This window comes from Heptranchias perlo, chromosome 4 (genome assembly GCF_035084215.1).
Source record: "Heptranchias perlo isolate sHepPer1 chromosome 4, sHepPer1.hap1, whole genome shotgun sequence".
NCBI classification, from domain to species: domain Eukaryota; kingdom Metazoa; phylum Chordata; class Chondrichthyes; order Hexanchiformes; family Hexanchidae; genus Heptranchias; species Heptranchias perlo.
The window spans coordinates 54,380,408-54,407,990 of NC_090328.1; the positions used below are offsets into that span (position 1 = coordinate 54,380,408).

A 27,583-nucleotide genomic window follows, 5' to 3' on the forward strand; every position below is an offset into this window, starting at 1 on the left:
CTTGGCTAATTTCTTCAAATAACCAAATGTTGGCAATTGGTGGCCCATTACTAATTTGACTGAGAGATGGTCATTGTCCACAGTGGCCAGATTCCTTAGGTCTTTATGGGACTAATAATGTGCTCTTCGGGCACGTTATGAAACAAGGTCAGCTCAGAAATAAAGTTATGGCACTCCTGCCACATGGCATTCTGGGAACGTGCAGGGATTAGGAGATGAGTTTTTCCACCACTAACAGCTCTTAAGAGGACCACCGTTGGCTGCCCTTAAAAGGGAAGTGGCTGCCGATGTAAAAAATGTCATAAGGAAGGTGCAGAGAGAGAACTGCACCATTCCAAGATGTTACTTTGGAGGTGGCTTCTGCAGGAGGTGCTACAGAGAAGGATGGATTTTTTTTTGGAGCTGAGAGGCTCCCTTCAGTCAAAAGTACTACCAAAGCAGCTTGGTGGTAAAAATGAGAGTTAATATTGTCTCACCTGTGGCCGAACCTGGGAATCTGAGGAAGAATTTTGCAGGTCTATGCAAGATTGCCTTGTTAAATGTATTCACACTTTGAATAATTTAAGTGTTGCCTTACAGTGCATATTTATAGTATTTCAATGTGAGGATGGTGCAGCATTACAGAGAGACAATGCTCAACATTCCAGCAACTGTTCATCTAATTTCTAAATGTACAGGATGTCCATGTTTGACCAAGATACTTTACTATGCATGTTCACACACTCACATAGTGGTCGCTGGTTGAGATACTTGGGCCACACACATCTGTTATATTCATGTTTCAGGTGGGAGCTTCTTACACTTGCTCAACATAAACTTGGTACATTGGGTACAGTTATTGTTACCACTTTAACAGCTTAGACATATGCTCACCTTGGCACAATAAAACTTCTTGAAAGAAACAACTAATTTCAATATCAAATTACTCAAAGAACTAGAGCTGGGAACGACTCCTTGTTATTGACTTTATACAGATTAATATTATGAAAACTGCAAGGCAGAAACTGTTCCACCACTTGCATTAAATTCTAATCAGGAAAATTAACATGTAATTTTACATTCAGAAATGTTAATATTTTTAATATTAATAATAAAATGTTAATCTTAATAGCTTTTGAAATATTTGTAACATGCCAATATTCATCCAAAGCTAGTATTAATGTCTCACTTCACCTACCAAAACTACAACTTCAATAAATTTGTAAAACAATTCAAGCACATCACCATCCATCAATGACTGTTTTTTCTCTTTTTTTTATTATAGTCCTCCCTAATTTAAAAATGTTAATTGCAACAATTTTTCACACCTCTCATTTCTACAATCAGTGGGTGGTTGTGTGTCAAAGAAACAAAACTAAGATAAATGCCGAATTCCTATGTTTCATTCAAAATGTCCTGTGGCCATGGAACCTAAATTAAAAGATATAAATTATGATGTTATTTTACTCCCCAAAACCGAAGCATTGTTTAAACTAATTTTGCATTCTTCTTTGCTACTTCCTATGTGACATTTCTACAGTGAAAACTTCTGTTTGCTTAATTATCCCAGGTTTATTTTTTAAGTTGCTGACCCATTTTTATATTATTAATTATTTTTCCTCATCGGAGATTTTGGGGGAAATGCCCAAAGACACAAATCTCAAGGATGTCTCTAGTAATAACAAACCAGGCTGATATTTTCCAAAATGTCATGTAATAACTTAATCAGCCAAATTTGGAATTGTGCATAATATCATTGTGAATGTATCAAGTAGTAGCTTTGACTTTCTTACACAATTTGAATTTGGGAAACAGTCTACTGTCAATTCAAAGATGCTTTTCTGTTCAAAAACATTCTAATTATCAAGTAGTTGGAATTAAGCAGTTGTAATAAAACAACACAGGAGTTGTTTCTTGCAGAATTTGAATTCAGACTAACAGATCATTTGTTATCTGATAAATATAGCGAAAGGCACGTCACGCATGTATAGATCATGCAGAATTCCGAACTAAAGTCTATTTGGCGGGAAAACGATCTAGGTATTATAAAAGATGAATCTCTGAGGGCAGGTTGAGAAAGCGGTTAAAAAAGCATACAGGATCCTGGGCTTTGTGGATAGAGGCAAAGAGTACGAATGCAAGGAAGTCATGATTAACCTTTATAAAACACTGGTTTGACCATAACTGGAGTGGTGTCCAGTTCTGGGCACCGCACTTTAGGAAAGATGTGAAGGCCTTAGATAGAGTGCAGAAAAGATTTACTAGAATGATTTCAGGGATGAGGGACTTTAGTTACGTGGTTAGACTGGAGAAGCTGGGGTTGTTCTCCTTGGAACGGAGAAGATTGAGAGGAGATTTGATAGAGGTATTTAAAATGATGAAGGGTCTAAACAGAATAGATAGAGAGAAACTGTTCCCATTGGCGGAGGGGTCTATACCATAGGACATAGATTTAAGGTGACTGGCAAAAGAAGCAAAGGTGACATGAGGAAAAACTATTTTACACAGCGAGTGGTTGTGATCTGGAATCCAATGCTAGGTGGGGTGGTGGAGGCAGATTCAATCGTGGCTTTCAAAAGGGAACTGGATAAGTACTTGAAAGGGAAAAAATTGCAGGGCTACGGGGATAGGGCTGGGGAGTGGGATTAGCTGGAATGCTCTTGTAAAGAGCCGGCATGGACTTGAAGGGCTGAATGGCCTCCTTCCATGCTGTAACCTTTCTATGATTCACAACCAGCGCTACGAGGCACAAGCAAAGGCAAATAGAGTATTAGGATGTATTGCTAAGACAATCCAATACAAAACAAAAAGCACTATATGGCCCTAGGGGATTAAATTGGACAAGGCCAATAATCGGGCGCAGCAAGGGCGATCCGCAACTAACCTGTGCCCAGTGCTTCCCGCGCAAGCTGGACGAGACATTCAAGCAGTGTTAAAAACCAGGCCTGACACGAGGATTCAAGGAAATGTGCATTTTCCATCAGCAAGGAAGCCCAAATTTCTTAAAGGGAGGATGTCTCTTAAAATTCTGTTACTTGCTGTAAATAACAGTCCGCTGTCTGCGCGGAGGTGAACGGAGATCAGACAACGCACACATAAAACATAGATGCAGGTCTCGTCCCTATGTTTACAAACTGATGAGTTATGTTAAAACATTGAATAAAGGTTGCGCACTACTAAATCCCACATCCTCCAATCTGCATGCCAGACCTCACCAACCTGCTGGTCCGAGTTGGTACCAGGCTTGCGTGCACCAAGGTTCTTTGCACTAGAGGCTTTCGTGCAAGAGGTGGACAGAAGGAGGGACATCCTAAACCCGCAGGGTGGGGCAAGAGGCCCTCCAGACATATGCTCAAAAGGCAGTGGGAGACAAAGTCAATGCCAGGCGCACAGCATCATGAAAATGGATGTAGTGCAGGAAGAAGTTCAATGCTTTGACACGAGTGGTCAAGGTGAGTGAGGTCAAATGTTAAGTGGCATCTCCTACCAACTGCACCACTAGCCGCATCCACTGCTCCATGCACGATACCGCCCATCACTCGCATACCAACAAACTCTTTCCATCAGTATTCAACTCTGCCAATCAGATGCTTCCTCTCACCCTTACACATTGCCATTGTTGCAAGCCACCCACTCACAACTCACAGGCCACACACTGGCAGCTATTCAACCATGACAGGCACATCGCCCAGACGCACAACCCGCTTTCTTATAGGAGAAGGTGGTGCATAATAGGAGGCAGAAAGTGGCAGTGGCATTTAGCCTCTCGAGCCTGTTCCGCCATTTAATGAGATCATCGTTGACCTGTGACCTAACTCCGTATAGCCGCATTAACCCCATATCCCTTAATACCCTTGGTTGACAGAAATCTATCAATCTCAGATTTAAAATTCACAATTGAGCTAGCATCAACTGCTGTTTGCAGAAGAACATTCCAAATTTCTCCCACCCTTTGCGTGTAGAAACGTTTCCTAACTTCACTCCTGCACGTCCGGGCTCGAAATGTTACGCCATGCCCCCTCGTCCAAGTATTCAAGTATAGGAGACCTCCAAAGACAGTTACAAATGGCATCAGCAGCCATAAGCAATAATCCAGTAACCAACCTGTAAATCCTGCATGGTCCCTTTAAATAGCGCTGGTGGTGGTCCTTCAGGCACTCCAAGACATGTTCAGATGGTCGCGGTTAAGACTGTGCATTGAGTGGAGCGTTAAGTCCCAAAATGTTGTCTATCATTTTAAATCAGTGTTGCACACTGATTGTATCCATTTTCTCCTTACTTTACATGCTGCCGGCGTCCATTATTTGCGCATGCACTAATACCTATACTAAGATGGCATCCGGCGCACGTCACGCTAGAAACCTGCGTGCGCAACCAGCTTGGCACTTTGAGAGGCCGCGTAGTGCCGAAACGATGGGTGCTAGATGGCCCAATTTCTAGCCCCTTTAATTTGTTTAGGCCTTAACTAGAATACTGTATCCTGTCTAGGTCCCCTAACATGATGGATGATATAGAGGCCCTGGAAAGGTTTCAGGGGAAGGTCACTAGATGAATACCTAGCTTAAAGGCCTTTAGTTACCACAATAGGCTTAGAGAGTTGGGTCTCTATTCTAGAAAAAGCATAGACTTCAGGGAGATTTGATTGAGGTCTTTAAACTAATGAAGGGACTAGAGTGTGTCAGTGTGGATAGATTATTTGAGTTAGCTAGGTTAGAGAGAACCAGGGACATGCATACAAGTTGCGTAAGTAAAGAACTAGGTTAGATGCTAGGGGTTTTTTCTTTTTGCTAAGGGTCGTTGACCTCTGGAACTAGGCGCAGTAAATGTGGGTTCACTGCAGGTGCTCAAAAGGGAACTGGATGAGTTCCTAGCTGTGGCTGATATTAAAAGTGTACAAGAGGTAGGTGGGGTATTGGGCGATGTGTCTCATGGTCTCATTTTGATCACTTTTGGGGTCAGAGAGGAATTCCCCATATTTTTTTCCCCTGAATTGGCCTGCAGATTGCTCTCTTTTTTAAGAACCATAGAATTTTTAAAAATTCATTCATGGGATGTGGGCGTCGTTGGCAAGGCCAGCATTTATTGCCCATCCCTAATTGCCCTTGAGAATGTGGTGGTGAGCCGCCTTCTTGAACCGCTGCAGTCTGTGTGGTGAAGGTACTCACACAGTGCTGTTAGGTAGGGAGTTCCAGGATTTTGACCCAGCGACGATGAAGGAACAGTGACTTGGAGGGGAACTTGCAGGTGGTGGTGTTACCATGCACTTGCTATCCTTGTCTTTCTAGGTGATAAACGTCGCGGGTTTAGGAAGTACAGTCAAAGAAGCCTTGGTGAGTTGCTGCAGTGCATCTGTTGGATGGTACTCACTGCAGCCACTGTGCGCCGGTGGTGGAGGGAGTGACTGTTTAAGGTGGCGGATGGGGTGCCAATCAAGTGGGCTGCTTTGTCCTGGATGGTATCGAGCTTCTTAAGTGTGCTGGAGCTGCACTCATCCAGGCAAGTGGAGAGTATTCCATCACACTTTTGACTTGTGGCTTGTAGATGGTGGAAAGGCTTTGGGGACTCAGGAGGTGAGTCACTCACCATAGAATACTCAGCCTCTGACCTGCTCTTGTAGCCACAGTATTTATGTGGCTGGTCCAGTTAAGTTTCTGGTCAATGGTGACCCCCAGAATGTTGATGGTGGGGGATTCGGCGATGGTAATGCTGTTGAATTTCAAGGGGATGTGGTTAGACACTCTCTTGTTGGAGGTGGTCATTGCCTGGCACTTGTCTGATGCGAATGTTACTTGCCACTTATGAGCCCAAGCCTGGATGTTGTCCAGGTCCTGTTGCATGCGGGCACGGACTGCATCATTATCTGAGGGGCTGCGAATGGAACTGTCCACTGTGCAATCATCAGCGAACATACCCACTTCTGACCTTATGATGGAGGGAAGGTCATTGATAAAGCAGCTGAAGGTGGTTGGGCCTAGGACACTGCCCTGAGGAACTCCTGCAGCAAGAATCATAGAATTGTTACAGCGCAGGTGGAGGCCATTTGGCCCATCAAGCCTGTGCCAGCTCTTTGTAAGAGCAATCCAGTTAGTGCCATTCCCCCACTCTTTCTCCGTAGCCCTTCAAATTTTTTCTCTTCAAATATTTATCCAATTCCTTTTTGAAAGCCACGATTCGATCTGCATCCATCACCCTTTCAGGCAATGCATTCCAGATCCTAACTACTCGCTGCGTAAAAAAGATTTTCCTCACGTCACCTTTGGTTCTTTTGCCAATCACCTTAAATCTGTGTCCTCTGGTTCTCGACCCTTCCGCCAATGGGAACAGTTTCTCTTTATTTACTTTATCTAAACCAGTCATGATTTTAAACACTTCTATCAAATCTCCTCTCAACCTTCTCTGCTCTAAGGAGAGCAACCCCAGCTTCTCCAGTCTATCCACATAACCGGAGTCCCTCATCCCTGGAACCATTCAAGTAAATCTTTTCTGCGTCCTCTCTAAGGCCTTCTCATCCTTCCTAAAGTGCGATGCCCAGAATTGGACACAATACTCCAGCTATGGCCGAACTAGTGTTTTATAAATGTCCAACATAACTTCCTTGCTTTTGTACTCTGTGGTGTGATGTTAAACTCCAAGAGCGGGTGGGTTGGGGGCAGGTGGGAGTTGAAAATAGTTGTTTCTTTGAGTCACAACCGCAAAATTTTTGGACTTTGCATTCCCAGTGGGAAGCCTGTACTTTTACGCGCCAACGTTAAACCCGGAAATAAAGCCGGGTTGCGGTCACGATCCAAAAAACAACTATTTTCAACTCCCATCCCTTTTTGGGGTTTAAAATTACCCCCATGCCTCTAGTTATAAAGCCCGGGATCGCGTATGCTTTTTAACTACTTTCTCAACCTGTCCTGCCACCTTCAAAGATTTGTGCACATATATCCCCAGGTCTCTATGTTCCTGCACCCCATTTAGAATTGTACCATTTAGTTTATATTGCCTCTCCTCACTCTTCCTGCCAAAATGTATCACTTCGCACTTCTCTGCATTAATTTTCACCTGCCATGTGTCCGCCCATTCCACCATGTGTCCTCTTGAAGTCTATTATTAACCTCCTCACTGTTTACTACACTTCCAAGTTTACTACACTTCCAAGTTTTGTGTCATCTGCAAATTTTGGAAATTGTGCCCTGTACACCCAAGTCCAAGTTATTAATGTATATCAAGAAAAGCAGTGGTCCTAGTACCGATCCCTGGGGAACACCACTGTATACCTTCCTCCAGTCCGAAAAACAACTTTTTTGACTGGCCCAAAAGATTTTGTGGCTCCCGGTGGGTGGGTGAGCATTGGGATCACTTGCACCATGACAGTATAGGACAGACTCAATGAACCATCTGGTCTTTTTCTGAATAGGAAGTTACAAAGGGACATAGACAAATTAAGTGAGTAAGCAAAACTATGGTAGATGGAGTTCAATGTGGGGAAGTGTGAGGTCATCCACTTAAAATCCAAGAAAGACAAATCGGAATATTTCCTTAATGATGAGAGACTTGGAGCTGTAGAGGAGCAAAGGTGTCCAGGTATACAAATCACTAAAAGCTAGTGAACAGGTACAAAAGGTAATCAAAAAGGCTTAAAGGAGCTGGAATACAAAGGGGGAGGAAGTGATGCTTCAGTCATACAAAGCCTTGGTCAGACCCCATATGGAGTACTGCATTCAGTTTTGAGTACCGCACCTCAGGAAAGATATATTGGCCTTGGAAGGGGTACAGTGCAGATTCACCAGAATTATACCAAGGCTTAAAGGGGTAAATTATGAGGACAGTTTGCAGAAACCTGGTCTGTATTCTCTTGAGTCTAGATGGTTGAGGGGTGATCTAATCAAGGTCTTGAAAATTATAGAGGCATTCAATAGGGTGAATACAGAGGAACTATTTTCTCTAGTGGGGGAATCCAGAACAAAGGGGCATAATCTTAAAACTAGAGCTAGGCCATTTGGAAGTGAAGTCAGGAAGCACAAAGGGTAGTGGAAATCTGGAACTCTCTCCCCCGAAACACCCTGGATGCTGGGTCAATTGAAATTTTCAAGACTGAGATAGATAGACTTTTGTTAGTTGTGGGTATCAAGGGATATAGAGCAAAAGCGAGTAATGGAGTTGATCAACCATGATCTAATTGAATAGCAGAACAGGCTTGAGGGGCTGAATGGCCTACTCCTGTTCCTATGTTCCTAGAAGCCAACATAGCTGAATGAGCCAACCATACAGCGCCCATTTTCCTTTATAGATATTGAGCGCAGCAGTGTTGTTCAGGCACCGAGTCCACATTATGGGGTCATGATCTCATTAACAATTTTTGAAACCTAACAAGCCTAGCACATGCCTGCTGCACAAGCCCTCAGTGTCCCAGGTTCCATGCCACATTATCCTCTATCAGGTGCAATGGATACACAGCAGTCTTCAGTGTATGTATAATATAAGTCAGTTGTGCCCGGGGTACATCAATGGGCACCGAGCATTGCAATATCAGCCGTGTTATGTTACAATGAGCGTATTTGCTTCTAACTGAATCTATGCCAAATAAACTTTATTTGACTCAGCTATCCATACTCACATATACACAAATTACCTCAGCTACTTTAATGGCTGCCAGCACACGGGTGTCCTGCTCCCAACTTTGATGTTTCTGTAGAGCATTCCATGCAGCATTCCTTAATCCCTCTTGATTTTTGTCACCATAAAGAATGTGACAGACCTTTCCCAAACTGTATGCTGCTCCGTAACGAATCCACCAACCACTATCGTGATCTGCAATTTAAATGATATGGGAGCATTGTAATAAAACTGAACTTGATACTTGAAAGGCTATTTTTAATTGTTAAGTCGATTAACCAGTCATTCATTTCATTTACTGTGTGTGGGACAGTGCTACACACAAAATGCCTACATAAATACAGTGATTACACTTTAAAAGTAATTCATTGGCTGTGAAACCCTTTGAGATGCCCTGAAACCACACAGTAGAAACAGAAAAGCTATTTTTGCCAATATAAGTGTAAGTATATATTGATTAGAGCTATAATAGTAATCTATTACCTTAGGGAGTTTATAAGTGACACAGAGCTTATATTGTATTTCTGAAAACTAAAGACTGAAACCACTATTTCACACTTCCTGTCACTTCTTTAATGCAAGAGACCATGGATTTCCTAGTAGCCCAAACATTGCAATTTTGTGCTTGTTTTATTATTTACTAAGAGTTAAACTATTATTTCAACACTACATAGAAGAAGGAATAGAATGAATGAATTAAAAAATTATACTGAACACAGAAATAAAAACAGAAATACTGAAAATATACTGCAGGTTAATCAGCACCTGAATGAGGTATCTTGCTCGACCCATGAAGCTGTTTATTTCTTTTAGATGCCGACTGACCCATCGGGCATTTTTTGTTTTATTTCAAATTTGCAGTTTTTCTTTTCTCTTTACAAAATAAACACAGATTTTGCATATCTGAACTCCTTATCAATTCAGAGATTCATGCCAAGGTGAAAGTAGCAATTTTCACATTGTAGGCAGTTAATGCACAAAACATGGCAGCTCTCGAAAAATCAGGCTCATATAGGCTTTATGATGTCAATGGCCAATAAAAACCATCTGTGCAGTTATTCCTGCAATAGTAATCATTGAAGCTTCAACTCAATATCATCAAAATTATTTACTGGGCCCTCATTAACTTTAAAGCATCAGTTTTTATTTTTAAAACTAGTATTTAATTTTTTTTAATGGTTATTGCACTAAATAATCTCAAATATTAAATATTTTTTTCTCCCTCCCCTCTCTAAAAGACATTGGGTAGAAATTCGTTAACAGTTGTTATCAGGAGCATAATACACAGCACACACCCAAACCGGGAGCCCGAGCTCATCCAGAATTGGGCTTCATTGTAATAATTGAGGCAAGCTGCGGTGGCTGTTGCCCATCTACAGGCAGCTTGCCCATTAGCAGTGCTCCAATTTGGTCCCTCTGCCTTGCTGGCAGCGAACTTCAGGTAAGTCCTAGGAGAAAGGTGGTGGTGGGGGGGCGAGTAAAGAAGAACGGGAGGGAGCCGATTACTGCCAGGCAGTGGTCGTCAGGAGTGCTATGGAGTGGGGAGGAGTGCACTTGCTCCTTCCGGCTCCACAGGAAGATAAGTAAAAAAAAAAAACATAACATTTTGGTGGCATCTGCTTGATAGGCCGCAGCAAACTCTCCAAAACCTGAGCGCAGCAGGCCTGGTGTTAACTCTGCTCAGCGCTGATGAATTTTGCTAAGGTGTGCTTAAACAGGTGTTAGGCCCTTCATTAGCATATGCAAGCGGCCTAACACCTGTTTCAGGCGGCCGCATGGGATGCCTGAAAATCGTTCAAGGCCAATATAGCATTGATCATATATCAGGCATCTTTGCGGCCCAGGATGTCGCCCTGCGAAACTGGTAATTTTTGCTTGGTGATAGGCACAACGAAGACCAATTTCTACCCATTGACTTACAAGGGGGTGTTTGCATTCTCAATCAGCAGATTATTTGATCATGGGAGGGGACATCATGGGCGAGCCCAATCCTTTCCTTACCCAGAACCCACATACATATACATTCTAGCAAGAGTCACTGAATAGAGGTCAGTAATGGGAGTAATGGATAATTTTTCCCTTTCCTAGCCCTGGAATGCTGAAGCCAACTTTAGCACCACTACAGCCGCACTGGGTAAGATCAGCTAACTCAGGATTAAATCTGGAATCTTTGTCCTCTGCATCACTCTGTTCCACACTGATCAACTCCACTTACCAACTGAACAATTAGGGGAGCTATTAAATATTAAGCAATTTTTATTTCTATGTATAAGAAATACCATTTTGTAACCATTGTGTACTCATGAAATCAAGAAATAGGAAGTAATATATCAGGTATGTTATTATAAGATCTGCATCTAACTCTAATTACTCAAATTGTATTAAATGTTGATATTTTTCAATGATTTTCAAAGTTCAGTTCATACTATCTCAAATGATTAACAGATGTATTCTAAATACATATATTACATTCTAATGCAACAAAATCAACACGGTATTTTGTTCACACTAAGTAAGGCAATAACATCTCGCAATAGCATGATCTAATCGACCATGACCTCTGATACAGTTGAAAGCCAATGCCTGCACTTGAACTTAGACTAATTACAATCAACCTCATAAGGAAGAATAAGAAAATACATTCTGTGGGGATTGTTACAGTGGTCCAACAGTGGTCTCTGTAAGTAAAACCTATCCTCTATGATCTGGAATCTGTACCTTTTCTGTAACCTACCCTTGCAGAACTGTACACACCAAGAATTACCAGTAATAATCTGTTCTGAATTTAATGTGGCCAAACTAACCCTCCACATCCCAATAGCCTGAGTCAAATACATTCATGGCAATCAAAAGCCAAATGATTGTGTCACAAGTGCTGTGCTGACAACTGCCTCCAAATTAATACTCTGTATCAAGCAACAATGACCATCTATGCCTAGAGCCCAAAATTGGGGGAAATTGGGGGGGGGTTGGGGACTCCGAAAATCATGGAAATCCCGTTTGGGTTTGGGAGCCGGCTCCAACCCACTGACTTCAGAGTTTCCCAGGGACCCACCTGTGCGCGCGCGGGCGACCTGAAACCGGAAGTACCTCACTGAGATACTTAAGGCACTTTACCTGTGACAGATTAAGTGACTGTAACAATTTTCAAACAAATTGGGAAATGGCGGACATGTTGAACAATTTGCGTCAGTATTTACATTAGAAAAAGAGGATAGCATGCCGGAAATCCCAAGAAAACTAATATTGAATCGGGGACAGGGACTCGATAAAATTAACATAAGTAAAGCAACAGTAACGAAGAAAATAATAGCACTAAAGAGTGACAAATCCCCAGGACCAGATGGTTTCCATCCCAGGGTTTTAAAGGAAGTAGGTGAGCACATTGCGGATGCCCTAACTATAAACTTTCAAAGTTCTCCAGATTCAGGAACTGTCCCTTTAGATTGGAAAATTGTTTTTTAAGAAAGGAGAGAGAGGGAAACCGGGGAATTATAGACCAGTTAGCCTAATATCTGTTGTGGGGAAAATGCTGGAGTCTATAATTCAGGATAGGGTGACTGAACACCTCGAGAATTTTCAGTTAGAGAGAGCCAGCATGGATTTGTGAAAGGTAGGTCGTGCCTGACAAACCTGATTGAATTTTTTGAAGAGGTGACTAAAGTAGTGGTCAGGGGAATGTCAATGGATGTTATTTATATGGACTTCCAGAAGGCATTTGATAAGGTCCCACATAAAAGACTGTTAGCTAAGATAGAAGCCCATGGAATCGAGGGAAAAGTATGGACTTGGTTAGGAAGTTGGCTGAGTGAAAGGCGACAGAGAGTAGGGATAATGGGTATGTACTCACATTGGCAGGATGTGACTAGTGGAGTCCCGCAGGGATCTGTCTTGGGGCCTCAATTATTCACAATATTTATTAACGACTTAGAGGAAGGCATAGAAAGTCTCATATCTAAGTTTGCCGATGACACAAAAATTGGTGGCATTGTAAGCAGTGTAGATGAAAACATAAAATTACAAAGCGATATTGATAGATTAGGTGAATGGACAAAACTGTGGCAAATGGAATTCAATGTAGACAAATGTGAGGTCATCCACTTTGGATCAAAAAAAGGATAGAACAGGGTACTTTCTAAATGGTAAAAAGTTAAAAACAGTGGATGTCCAAAGGGACTTAGGGGTTCAGGTACATAGATCATTGAAGTGTCATGAACAGGTGCAGAAAATAATCAATAAGGCTAATGGAATGCCGGCCTTTACATCTAGAGGACTAGAGTACAAGGGGGCAGAAGTTATGCTGCAGCTATACAAAACCCTGGTTAGACCACACCTGGAGTACTGTGAGCAGTTCTGGGCACCGCACCTTCGAAAGGACATATTGGCCTTGGAGGGAGTGCAGCATAGGTTTACTAGAATGATACCTGGACTTCAAGGATTAAGTTACGAGGAGAGATTACACAAATTGGGGTTGTATTCTCCGGAGTTTCGAAGGTTAAAGGGTGATCTGATCGAAGTTTATAAGATATTAAGGGGAACAGATAGGGTGGATAGAGAGAAACTATTTCTGCTGGTTGGAGATTTTAGGAGTAGGGGGCACAGTCTAAAAATTAGAGCCAGACCTTTCAAGAGCGAGATTAGAAAACATTTCTACACACAAAGTGTGGTAGAAGTTTGGAACTCTCTTCCGCAAACGGCAATTGATACTAGCTCAATTGCTAAATTTAAATCTGAGATCGATAGCTTTTTGGCAACCAAAGGCAGGTATATGGAGTTAGATCACAGATCAGCCATGATCTTATCAAATGGCAGAGCAGGCACGAGGAGCTGAATGGCCTACCTCTGTTCCTATCTAGGCGTCTTGCCCACCGCTTCTGATTCATGCCCGCCGGATCAAGGAAAAATAAATTAAATAAAAAACCATAGAAGTTAAAACACAAAATGAACCTACCTATCCACCCTGCTCCGATGTCCGATGTCTCCCGCTCTGATCTCCCCCTCTTCACCCCCCCGATCTCCCCCCCCCACCCCCTGTTCTTACACTCTCTTCCCCCCCCACCACTCCCGGTCTTCCATTCCAGCGCCGGATGACATCTCGCTCTCTCTCTTTCTCTCCCCTCCGTTGCAGCTCCTGACGGCAGCCAGCCTGTTAATCAGGCTGGCTGCCAGGCGCAAAACCCAGAGAGGACGTTAATCATCAGCAATCGCCAAAGTTTTGTTCATAATATGGGTTTGCCACGAGCACCTTCAACACCGCACCCCCCCTCCCCCCACCGCTGCCAACCCACCACCATTGCAAAATTGACCCCATTGTCATTTAATTTTGGCTTTACAACACAAAAGTTATACACATAAATCATACAAGCAGAATACTGTATATGTAACTGTTAAATGTGTTGTGTATTCTGCGTAACTGACTCATGATTGCAACTGTCATGGTATGTGATTTCCTTCAAATGTGTATTACTCACTTTCAGCATGTGCAGGATCGTGTATGCATCAACTGGAGAAATAAAAATTAGAAAAGGACATATTTCTAGTTGTTACATTTACATTGCTAAATGTTACATTTAATTGGATGGGTTTACTTACCATAAACAGTATTCAACAGTGGCTATGAAGAATGTGGAAAATAGCATTATTACAGCTCTACAGCAACTAACATGATTTTCACATAGCTAACCGCCTAAACAGCTTCACACCTGCACTAGAGATGATTTTGAACCATAAACGATTACAGCACAGAGGCCATTTGGCCCATCATATCTGTGCCAGCTCTCTGCTAGAGCAATCCAAAACTAATCCTTTTCCCTATAGCCAAGCATCTTCCTCTGCTTCCAATATTTATCCAGTTTTTCTTTATAAGATCCAATGATCTCTGCCTCAACTGCTCCCTGTGGCAAAGCATTCCATGCTCCAACAACCCTCTGTATAAAGAAATGTCTCCTAACCTCCCTCCTCACTCTCTTAGTGATAATTTTAAATTGATAATCCTTTATCACTGGCTGCCCAACTAGAGGAAATAGTCTTTTCCTATTCATTCTGTCAAAATTCTTCATAATTTTAAAGGCCTGTATTATATCTCCTCTTAGCCTTCTCTGCTCCAGTGGAAAAAAATCCTAATATCTCAAGTATCTACTTATAACTAGTTTCCCATCCCTGGCATCATCCTAGTGAATCTATGCTGTTTGCTCACTATGGCTATAATGTCCTTTCTATAATGGGGCACATAGTACTCCAACTGGCATAACCAATGTTTTGTATAAGTTCATCATTACTTCTTTACTCTATGCCCCTATTCAATAATTAGGGGGACAGATCGCAGCATCCTTTGTAAGCAGGATTAAGAGTCCCACATGGTATGTTGCCTACCTGGTGCCAGGGTGAGGGACATCTCCAACCAGCTTGAAAGGATATTGGAGAGAGAGGGGAAGGATCCAGTCGTTGTGGTCCTTGTTGGGACCAACAACATAGAAAAGAGTAGGCAAGGGGTCCTGTTCAGGGAGTACCAGGAGCTAGGAGCTAAATTAAAAAACAGGACCTCAAGGGTTATGATTTCTGGATTATTACCCGAGCCACGTGCAAATTGTAGTAGGGATAAGCAGATTAGGGAGATGAACATGTGGCTGAAGAAGTGGGTGTGGGAAAGAGGGGTTCCATTTCATGGGACACTGGCACCAGTATTGGGACAGGAAGAAACTGTACCGTTGAGACGAGCTCCACCTGAATAGGGCTAGGACTAGCATTCTAGCAGAAAGGATAAATAGGCAGTCACAAGGACTTAAAACTAGTAATTGCGGGGGGTGGGGGGGAGGGGGAAGGGGAGGGGGAGGGCTCAGGTGGAAAAGGTAGTATAAATAATAATTTGAAAACAAACGAAAAGGAAGAGATTAGAGTGATAGTCAGAAATTATGCTTTATGCACCACAGGTAAAGGGAAAGCTAAAAGAGGTAAAGTAATTAAATCAGGAGAGAGAAATAAGAAATGTGTGAGAAAAACAACATTAGAGCAGAAGGGCAGGTTAGAGTGTGCGGCCCAAATAAGCATTCTGTATACAAATGCACAGAGTATAAGGAACAAACTGAATGAATTGCAGGCACAAATTCAACTTAGAGGGTATGACATGGTAGCCATTACTGAGACATGGCTGCAAGACGGTCAGGACTGGGAACTGAACATACCAGGTTATAAGGTCTACAGGAAGGATAGGGAAACTGGTAGAGGGGGAGGAGCAGCTTTAGTGATTAAGGATGAAATTACTTCAATGATAAGAGAGGAAATAACGAGAGGTAAGCAGGCAGTGGAGACTTTATAGGTAGAATTAAGATATAGAAAAGGATTTAAGACTGTAGTGGGAGTTGAGTATAGGCCCCCTGGTAGCAGCTGTGAAGTAGCAGAATACATAAATGCAGAGATTAGACAAGCATGTAGCAAAGGCAGAGTAGTTTTAATGGGGGATTTTAACTTTCATATAGATAGGGATAAGCAGACGAGCTCATGTCAGAAAGGTAACAAATTTCTTGAATGTTCAGGACACCTTTCTGCAACACTATGTCCTAGAACCAACAAGGGGGCAGGCCATATTAGATTTAATAACGAGTAATGAGCCAGATTTAGTTAACAGCCTAATGGTGCATCAACATTTATCTAATAGCGACTATAATATAATCGAGTTCATCATTGTGTTTGAAAGGGAGAAATCCGTATCAGCTGCAAAGATTCTAAATTTAGGTAAGGCCGACTTCAGTAGGATCAGATAGAGACTGTCCACAGTAAACTGGGCAAATCTGTTAATGGGTAAGATGACAGAAGATCAGTGGGAGGCATTCAAAAAAATAATTTAACGTGATACAGAACCAGTTTATACCCCTAAGGGGCAAGAGCTCTACTTGCCAAAAAAAAGCCATGGGCGACAAAAGAGATAAGGGACAACATAAAACTAAAAGAAAAAACATACAAAAATGCAAAAAATAGCACAGATCCTGGAGACTGGGAGAGATACAAAGAACAGCAAAGGGTGACAAAACAGAGAGTAAGAACTACAAAAAGGGAGTATGAAAAGAAACTTGCAAGGCATATCAAAATCAATACATTTTTTTACAATTATATTAGGAAAAAGAGGGTAGTCAAGAGCAATGTGGGCCCCTTAAAAACCGATAATGGTGATACTGTAAATAAAAATAAGGAAATGGCAGACATGTTAAATAATTACTTTGCATCAGTATTTACAATTGAGGAAGAGGACAGCATGCCAGACATCCCAAGGAAACTAATTTTGAACCAGGGACAGGGACTCACCATAATTAATATAAGCAAATTAACAGTAATGAAGAAAATAATGGCACTAAAGAGTGACAAATCCTCAGGACCAGATGGTTTCCATCCCAGATTTTCAAAGGAAGTAGGTGAGAACATTGCAGAAGCCCCAACTATAATCTTTCAAAGTTCTCTCGATTTAGGAACTATTCCTTTAGATTGGAAAATGCACATGTCACTCCACTATTTAATAAAGTTGAGAGAGAGAAAACAGGGAATTATAGACCAGTTAGCCTCACATCAGTTGTAGGGAAATTACTAGTCTGTAATTAAGGTTAGAGTGACTGAAAACCTTGAAAATTTTCAGCTGATCAGAGAGAGCCAGCATGGATTTGTGAAGGGTAGGTCATGCCTGATGAACCTGATTGAATTTTTCGAAGAGGTGACTAAAGTAGTGGACAGGGGAATGTCTATGGATGTTATTTATATGGATTTCCAGAAGGCATTCGATAAAGTCCCTCATAAGAGACTGTTAGCTAAAGTTGAAGCTAATGGAATTGAGGGCAAATTATTTACTCAGTTAGGAAATTGGCTGAGCGGCAGGAGACAGAGTAGGGATAACGGGCAGGTACTCAAATTGGCAGGATGTGACTAGTGGTGTCCCACAGGGATCTGTGTTGGGGCCTCAACTCTTCACTGTATTTATTAACAACTTAGATGATGGGATAGAGAGCCAAATATCCAAGTTTGCTGATGACACAAAGATAGGCAGCATTGTAAACAGTGTAGCTGGAAGGATAAAATTACAGAGAGACATTAGTAGAATAAGTGAATGGGCAAAACTGTGGCAAATGGATTTCAATGTAGGCAAGTGTGAGGTCATCCACTTTGGACCTAAAAAGGATAGATCAGAGTACTTTCTAAATGGTGAAATGCTCGAAACAGTGGAGGTCCAAAGACACCTAGGGGTCCATGTACATAGATCATTAAAATGTCATGGACAGGTACAGAAAATAATCAAAAAGGCTAATGGAATGCCGGCCTTTATATCTAGAGGACTAGTATACAAGGGGGTAGAAGTTATGCTACAGCAATACAAAGCTCTGGTTAGACCACACCTGGAGTACTGTGTTTAGTTATGGGCGCCGCACCTTGGGAAGGATATATTGGCCTTGGAGGGAGTGCAGTGTAGATTTACTAGAATGATACCTGCGGGCCGATTTTTGGATGGCTGAGCGGGTGCATTGGGGGCGGGGGGGATCCGAAAATGGAGGAATCCCGGAACGGGTTCGGAGCCCAGCTCCAATTAAAGCAGGCGGGATGATAATTTAGATAGTTATTTAACTAGTTGAGGTACTTGACAGACCTCATTGAGTTTGGATTTTGGCAGGGTGCAATTTTGAAGGATCCTCAGCGTGTATCCCGTGCTGTGGGCAACACTCCCTGTTGCAGCAGACATGTTTTAGCCAGTGGCCAGCAGCCAGCGGGAGATGCAAAGGATTATTTGATAGTTGGGGGTAATACCTCATTTATTGCAGCAGGGCACTCTGTCACTTCAGACGAAGTTTTGGCTGCAACACCTTTGTCTTTCCACTCAAAATTATTAATTTGTTATCTAAACTCTGCTGTGTAAACACATTTACCTACTTTGCGGACCCCCTCAAACTCACACCGTCAGGATGGGGGGGGGGCGCCATAGCTGCATTCATCACTTCATCCGAGAACGAGCAACATCACCAGCCTCGCCAGGCACGCCGTCCACCTCCGCCATGTGGAGCTCCACAACACAGTGCTGCGCCACAGGCACCTGCACAACAGCAGGGAGGGCAACAACAGAGAGAGTGGCGTCGCAGGAGGCACTACCCTCGCCACAGGGTCGACAGACCGAGGCTCAGCTTCCTGGACCTCTCTGAGGAGCAGTGCATACGGAGGCTCAGAGTCAGTCGCCAGGTAGTTGCGGACATCTGCAGCCTCCTTCGTGCCGAGCTGCTCCTGGCTGTCAAAGTCACCACTGCCCTCAACTTCTTCGCCTCCGGATCGTTCCAGGGTGTCACTGGGGTCGTCGCCGGGGTCTCTCAGTCGTCTGCACACAAGTGCATAAGGCAGGTCACCGACGGCTTGTTTCGGAGGGCCTCGCACTATATCAACTTCCCAATGGATGGCCTCAGCCAGACGGAGAGGGCAGTGGGATTCCATGCTGTGGCTGGCTTCCCACGGGTGCAGGGTGTAATCGATTGCACCCATATAGAAATACGAGCACCTCCACACGAGCCAGGATTGTTCATCAACAGGAAGGGCTATCACTCCATCAACACTCAGCTCATCTGTGACCACCGCAAGAGATTCCTTCACGTGTGCGCCAGATACCCTGGCAGCTGCCACGATTCCTTCATCTTCCAGGAGTCCAACATTCCGGCCCTCTTCCACTAACCGAACACCCGCAAGGGCTGGCTCCTCAGGGACAAGGGATACCCCCTGCACAAGTGGCTCACGACACCTCTGAGGAACCCCACCACCGAGCAACAGCGTTGATATAACGACAGCCACATCACCACCAGGTCTACAATTGAGCATGCTATAGGGCTGCTCAAGATGCGCTTCAGGTGCCTTCATCGTTCTGGGGGAGTGCTTCAATACGCACCAGACAGAGTGGGACGCATTATAGTCGTCTGTTGTGCCCTGCACAACATGGCACAACCGAGAGGGGTGCCGTTGGAGGAGGGCCCCATCCACATCTGCCATTCACATTGAGGAGAAGGAGGACGAGGAGGAGGAGGCAGAGGAGGAGGAGCAAACCATGGGCAGAACAGCGGCTCACCTGGCTGCTCGTGAGGCCAGGGAGTCACTGATATGTGAACGGTTCTCCTAACATCAGACAGTGTGAAGAGTCCAGTCCTCACCACCTGGACAGGGCAGCGGCCACACCAGCCACCACCGCGCTCCCGCCCCCTGCACAAAATAGTCGTGCAACTACACATACACCCACTGTAGAGTGGCATCAAGTGTGGGTGTTCATGGTGAACCTCATGAAAGGGACTTATCACACAGGCCAGTCAAGAATGGCCAAGACATGGCAGTAGTGGTAACAATAATAACATTTAATGTGTCATTAACAAAAATCAAATATAAATAAAAAACATGACAAACCAACAAACACCCTTGTGCATCCCCTTCATGCTCACAAAACCTTTGCCTTACGTTTACGAGTACTCCTACTTGGTGATTCCCCTGTGGCTGCAGCAGAGGTAGTGGCAGGTTGCTCTTGTTCATGCCCTGACCGATTAGATGCTTTGGGCCAACGCCCTCTGGGTTTCGGTGCCCGTGAGGGCCCCTCCAAAGACTGCTCCACCTGCACCTGTGCAGGGGCAGACCTGGCCACCTGGAGAGGAGGCAGAATTACGGGTACTGGTTGAGAGGGGGACAACGGGTGAGACGTGGGAGCACTTTGAGTGGCGTCCCCACTTCTAAGTCCCCTTTCGCCATCATCCCTCTCCTGGTCCAGACCTTGCTGGACGACAGTTTGGAGGACATGTGTGAAGCCTTGCAAGGCCAGTGCCAGTGTATCTGCCTGCCTGTTTAAGGCGGCAGAAAGTTGCTCACCAAGTCTGAAAGGCCATTGTTAGGGACTCATTGGTGGGCCGTGCTTGAAGCTCCATGGAGGCTAGCCTTCCCTCCATCGCAGTCATTCCCGCACTTACCCATGACACTACCTCAGAGATGCCCTCACGTCCCTGCAACAGCATCTCAGAGATTCCCTCCTGTACGTGTGCCACCGTTCCACTCATGCAGGAGTTGGACTCCTCCATCCTCTGCGCGATTGTGGAGAGTGCGCGTGGCACCTGTTCCAGCACCTCGCAAATGTGCTGCTTCCCCTCGATCATTCTCCTTTTAAAGGATATGTTCAGCACCTGTGTCCAGCTGGGCAGAGCCTGAAGAAGAGTGCTCCCACCGACACGGACTCTCCACAGCTGCCCCTGCCACCAGTGTCTGTTCCTGCTCACGTGTGTGGTGACTCACCATGTGCAACCCCAACTAAGTGAGGACGGGGATCCACCGACGTGTGTGTATCTGCGCTGGTGGATGGCTCGCTCAGATGTGACGATGTCCCCTCAGAGGCCGGTAGGTCCTCTGAGAAATCGCCCACTGCCGTCACAGCAGTCGCTGAAGGCCCTGTAAGAGAACAGAAGGCAATATTAAGCATGATGACAGATCTGGAGGTGCTGAAGATGGCGAGGCATGTTAACATCATTTGCTATTGTGAGTGCTGAATGTTAAAGTTCTGTCCCAGCCGTTTATCGGGTGGCAGTCTCCGTGTCCCTGACCGACAGGCACTCGAGGGTGTGGCTCACTTCAAGAGCCTCCTACTCCGCGTCCGTGAGGACGACCTGATGTTGCAGCACCCCCTCTGGTCTTCGCCCTCTCCCGTGCATTCTGGGCTGTCTTCTCCTATAAGGGGAGAAAGTGGAGAGGCGTGAGTGAAGGATGGTGACATGGCCAACTGCTGAATGCATTGGTTTGGATGAGGCTGACTGTGAAAGAGATGCATCGGAGGGTGAGTATGAGACAGAGCCATGACACTGTATGAGGAGTGGGTTGAGTGGTAGTGGTGGGATGAGTACTGGGGAGGTGAGTAAGTGCAGGTAAGTTGAGGATGAGCTTTGAGTGGGTGTGAGGAGTGATGTGATTGAGTAGTGTTGGCAGTGCAGAAGGAGTTGTGGGGTGGGGGCGGTGATGTGGAAGACGGAGTGTAGGAGAATGAGTAAGTGTACTCACTTCGGCTGATCTAGTTAGGTCATTGAAGCGCTTCCTGCACTGTATCCAGGTGCGGGAGACGTTGCTGCTGCTGGTGACCTCCTCTGCCACCTCGAGCCAGGCCTTCTTGGTGGCAGAGTCAGGCCACTTCCTCCCGTCCGCCGGGTGGAAAATCTCCCTCCTCCTCCTCACCCCATCCAGTAGGACCTGGAGTGAGGCATCGTTAAATCTGGGAGCAGCCTTTCCCCTGGTCTGCTCCATGCTGCACTTCTGGTTGTTTGCTGCAGGAACAGCATTGAAGGACTGCCCCTTTAAATAGGGCTCCTCCAGCTGACAGCCTGTGATGCGGGTGTGCAGTCTGCCCGCTGCGCAGGTTGACGACGGGGAACCCGGATGCCACGGTAAGTGCCTTCAATTTACCCACGATCGCGTGGGGAACGGACCGATTTCACTGGTGGGTTATCCACGCGCCCAGTCGCCCACCCGCCTCCCTGGTAATATCGGGGCCCTGGACTCCAAGGATTAAATTAGGAGGAGAGATTATACAAACTAGGGTTGTATTCCCTGGAATTTAGAAGATTAAGTGGTGTTTGACCGAAGTTTTCAAGAAATTAAGGGGAACCAATAGGGTAGATAGAGAGAAAGTATTTCTGTTGGTTGGGGTGTCTAGGATTAGGGGACACAGCCTAAAAATTAGAGCCAGGACTTTCAGGAGTGAAGTTAGGAAACACTTCTACACGCAAAGGGTGGGAGAAGTTTGGAACTCTCTTCCGCAAACAGCATTTGATGCTAACTCAATTGTTAATTTTAAATCTGAGATCGATAGATTTTTGTTAACCAAAGGTATTAAGAGATATGGGGCTAAGGCGGGTATATGGAGTTAGGTCACAGATCAGCCATGATCTCACTGAATGACTGAACAGGTTCGAGGGGCTAAATGGCCTACTCCTGTTCCTACATTCCTATGTTTACACAACCCAAAATTCAATTGGCTTTTTTTAAGGCTTTATCTATCTGCACTCGCATTTTCAGGTAATTATATATTTGTCCATGATCTCTTTTATGTTTTGATATTCGTTATAGAATTTTCAGAAAAAACATCACCTATAAGAATAGATTAGTTATGTGCCAGTATGTGTCCGAGTCTGTTCTTTAGAAGTATTAAAAACAGTAGTAATAGTAGGCTTTCTCTAAAGCCCCATGCAATGAATAATTACACCACTCACACAAACTGTGGGTGTTTTGGCACGGTCATAATTTTGAGCTTTCCTATCTTGTGGTAGCAGCGTTAACTAGAGTATGCAGAAGATGAACTGACATTTTTAAGCAGAAATATTTGGTAGTTATCAAGAAGTCTCAGTTTTTAACCTCTTTTAGGTATTAGCAAACCTGATAACTGTGCATGTGTGATACTGCAGATGGAACATCAGAAATTGTAGCTTTGCTTTGAGTCAAAGCCTATTTGTGCTGTAACACCCTCCTCCCCCAGCACCATTGCCATGAAACATCAAAGAATCACGTTTTTCACATTCACAATGACACTCAATGAACACCAGGAACTACAGTGTAGTTCCATCTTCGATACTGTCTACAATCGTTATTAATTGATCCACAAACATTAATTATCATTTAGGTACAATTATGCTGCCACTATAACATCAATGCAAAGCAATTTTGGGTGTCAGGTCCCAGTTTGACACCAGAGTCAGCATCTTGATAGTGTCTCACACAGCTTTATTTTAGAACCTGGCACCCATGTTATATTGCAATTTTTTTTACACTGATGAACACCCAAGACCATTTTGCACTGATACAAATGCTCCAAGATAACTACATTATTTACTGTAGCAGTTGCTGGCAGAACTCTGCAGAAACAAGAAGATCTGGTTACATACATAAACCAGCTCATAGTCTCATATTGATGATATTGTAGATATTCAGGGTAACAAACAGCTTTTTGTAATATTTGTTCTTGGGATGTGCCTGACACCTGCAAGGTCACATTTATTGCCCATCACTAGTTTCCCTGAGGAGGTGATGGTGAGCCTTTTCCTTAAACCGCTGCAGCCCCTGTGATCGTGGCGCTACCGCTTTGGTGTTAGGTCGAGAATTCCAGGATATAAACCCAGTGACAATGAAGAAACAGCAAGAATGGCCTCCTCCTGTGCTGTACCTCCTATGATATATCTAAGTCAGGGTGGCGCGGGACTTGGAGAGGAAAATGTTCCCATGATATTGATGCTCTTGTCCTTCTTGGTGGTAGAAGTCACAGGAGAGGGAGATGCTATTGAAATAATCTTGGTGAGTTGCTGCAGTTGGATCCTGTAGATTGTACATACTGCAGCCACAGCGTGCCAAGAAGGTGGATGTTGAGTCCAGTGACAGGAGCACTGATCAAGTGAACTGCTTTGTTATGGATTGTGTCAAGCTTGTTGACTGTTGTTGTGACTGCACCCACCCAGGCAAGTGGGGAGTATTCCAGTGTAGGTGGTGAAGAGGCTTTGAGGGGTCAGAGGTCACTGTCACAGAGCAGTCAGCTTTAGCAATGGAGGTGCTTTTTATTATTGGAGATGATTATTGCTGGGCACTTATGTGGTGCAAATGTAATCTGGCACTTGTCATCCCAAGTTGGCATAGGCTGCTTCATTATCGGAGGAGTTGTGAATGGAGCTGAATACTGTGGAATCATCAGCTCCAATCCGGACCTTATGACGGAAGGAACGTCATTAATGAAGTAGTTGAAGATATTTGGGCAAGGACACTTCTCTGAGAAACTCCTATGGAGATGTCCTGAGATTGCAATAACTCTGACCCTTTGTATCACGAATGACTTGAACATTTTCCACTTGACCCCCAGTGACCTAATTTTTAATAGGGTTCCTTGGCGCCAAACTTAGTTGAATATTTCCTTCATGTTGAGGGCATCAGTGAGCAGGTTATTAGTAAGTAGGAGTTGCTTGATGGCATTATTGATAAAGAAATAAATTACTTTAATATAAACAATCTTACAACACCAAGTTATAGTCCAACAATTTTATTTGAAAATCACAAGCTTTCGGAGGCTTCCTCCTTCGTCAGGTGAATGTGGAAATCCTTGAACCTTTCGCATTTATATTCAGAGAACAATACCTGGTGATTACAGATAATCATTCCAACTGCCCGTTGTCAAGGCAATCAAAGTGTTCAGACAGAGAGGTGTTACCTACAGGACCACCGAATATACAAACGGCCAGAACACAAAACAGAGAGAGAGAGGGAGAAACATCCAAAAGGAAGAGAAAGACAGAAAATGACCCGTTGAATTAAAAACATATAACTTTTATTCGCTGGTGGGGTTACGTGTAGCGCGACATGAACCCAAGATCCCGGTTGAGGCCGTCCTCATGGGTGCGGAACTTGGCTATCAATTTCTGCTCGACGATTTTGCGTTTTCGTGTGTCTCGAAGGCCGCCTTGGAGTACGCTTACCCGAAGATCAGTGGCTGTCTTTGACTGCTGAAGTGTTCCCCGACTGGGAGGGAACCCTCCTTTCACATCCTCAGGACAATCATCAATAACGTGATGGAAAGAGTCAGCTGTAGATCGGTGGTAGCATTCTTGCCTCTGAGTCAATAGGTCATGGGTTCAAGTCCCACTCTGAAGGCTTGAATACATAATCTGGGCTGACATTTCATTGCAGTACTAACGGCGCTCTGCAGTGCTACAGTCGCTGTCTTTTGAATGAGATGTTAAACCAAGGCTCCATCTACCTGTTTAGGTTAACGTAAAAGATCCTGTCCCACTCTTCGAAGAAGACCAGATGAGTTCTTTTGGTGTTCTGGAAAACATTTATCCCTCAACCAACACTGCTAAAACAGATTTTCTGGTCATTTATTTCATCGCTTGTCAGATTTTGCTGTGTACAAATTGATGCCAAATTTGGGAGTGAGGGAGCATGGAGTAGCAGCTATCAACAGAGTCTGGTTTCGACAGAGTCTATAATTGGGAATTTGGTGAGTGAGGGGATTCGGTGCAGTAAGGGGTGAGGTGCATTTGTTTAGACAGCAGAGAAGAGCGTACCGAGAGCGGGTCACAGCAACAACAAAACAAAACTGCAGTGTCACGTCACAGGTAAGGCAGGTAGATGGTTGGTGGTGAGTAATTCTTCTGTTTTCTTCCTTCTTAGGACTGTGGGCTAAGTAACTTATAGCATAAAACTAAATTTAAAAAAAAACTAAACTTAATTTAATAAATTAAACAAGGCCAGTACTTGGTTCAACCTAAAAATAATTTGATTGACATTGTTGTAATCAATTAAATAAATAAAATAGTTATGACAGGGCAGGAGATGTGTTGCAGCTGCAATATGTGGGAGCTACTGGACAGTTTTGTCCAGGGCGACTACATCCGTGGTAAGTGTCTGCAGCTTGAGGAACTTCGGCTCCGAGTTGAGGAGCTGGAGTCCGAGCTGCAGACACTGCGAGGCATCAGGGAGGGAGAAAGTTACCTGGACACTTGCATCCAGGAGGCAGTCACACCCCTTAGATTAAATACTGTAGAATTGGCACGTGGTCAGGGACAGGAGGGTGTGACTGCGAGTGAGGCAGGTACGGGGATCCAGGAGGAAGCATTGCAGGAGCCTCAGCCTCTGCACTTGTCCAATAGATACGAGGTTCTTGCAGCCCTTGTGGACGAATGCAGGGACTGCAGGGAGGATGAGCAAACTGGCCACAGCACCGTGGTTCAGGGGGCCATTCAAGTGGGGGAGGTAAAAAGGAATGTGGTTGTAGTAGGAGACAGTATAGTTAGAGGGATAGATACTGTTCTCTACAGCAAAGAGCGAGAGTCCATGAGGCTGTGTTGCCAACCCAGTGCTAGGGTTAAGGACATCTCCTCAGGGCTGGGGAGAAACTTGGAGTGGGAGGGGGAGGATCCAGTTGTCGTGGTCCACGTAGGTACCAACGACATAGGTAGGACTAAGAAAGAGGTTCTGGTGAGGGAGTTTGAGCAGCTAGGGACTAAATTACCTGAGCCACAAGCAAATTGGCACAGGGTAAATCAGATCGGAGAGATGAACGTGTGGCTCAAAGATTGGTGTGGGAGAAGTCGGTTTCGATTCATGAGGCACTGGCACCAGTACTGGGGAAAGAGGGGGCTGTTCTGTTGGGACGGGCTTCACCTGAACCATGCTGGGACCAGTGTTCTGGCAAACCAAATAACTAGGGCGGTAGAGAAGGCTTTAAACTAAATAGATGGGGGGAGGGCTAAGGTGGGGCGAAGTTTAGATTGATAAAGAGAAAAGACCAGGAAGTAGTACAGGAAAGTGATGGGTGTAATGAGAGTGTGTCAGGAAGGGACAGAGCGTACAAACATAAGAGTGCACTAGCAAATGGGGCCGGGGTAGGAAAGAATGGTAAAAAGACAAAATTAAATGTTCTTTAGCTGAATGCGCGCAGCATTCGTAATAAGATAGATGAATTGACAGCACAAATAGAAACAAATGGGTATGATCTCATGGCCATTACAGAGATGTGGTTGCAAGGTGACCAAGGTTGGGAGCTAAATATTCCGGGTTATTTAACATTTCGGAAGGATAGGAAAGTAGGTAAAGGTGGTGGGGTAGCTCTGTTAATAAAGGATGAAATTGGTTTTTTTTTATTCGTTCATGGGATATGGGCGTCACTGGCGAGGCTGGCATTTAGTGCCCATCCCTAATTGCCCTTGAGAAGGTGGTGGTGAGCCGCCTTCTTGAACCGCTGCAGTCCGTGTGGTGATGGTTCTCCCACAGTGCTGTTAGGAAGGGAGTTCCAGGATTTTGACCCAGCGACAATGAAGGAACGGCGATATATTTCCAAGTCGGGATGGTGTGTGACTTGGAGGGGAACGTGCAGGTGGTGTTGTTCCCATGTGCCTGCTGCTCTTGTTCTTCTAGGTGGTAGAGGTTGCGGGTTTGCGAGGTGCTGTCGAAGAAGCCTTGGCGAGTTGCTGCAGTGCATCCTGTGGATGGTACACATTGC

The 27,583-nt window shown here is 44.4% G+C and overlaps 1 protein-coding gene across 2 annotated transcripts in view; it reads right to left on the reverse strand.

The window, feature by feature from the left end:
* Positions 1-27,583, reverse strand: part of tmem232 (transmembrane protein 232) — a 118,916-nt gene that overhangs the window by 23,228 nt on the left and 68,105 nt on the right. For both annotated transcript variants that reach the window (XM_067982944.1, XM_067982945.1), the window contains one exon: positions 8,597-8,775. In XM_067982944.1, coding sequence (XP_067839045.1) covers positions 8,597-8,775 — 179 coding nt within the window. The remainder of the gene's footprint in view (positions 1-8,596; positions 8,776-27,583) is intronic.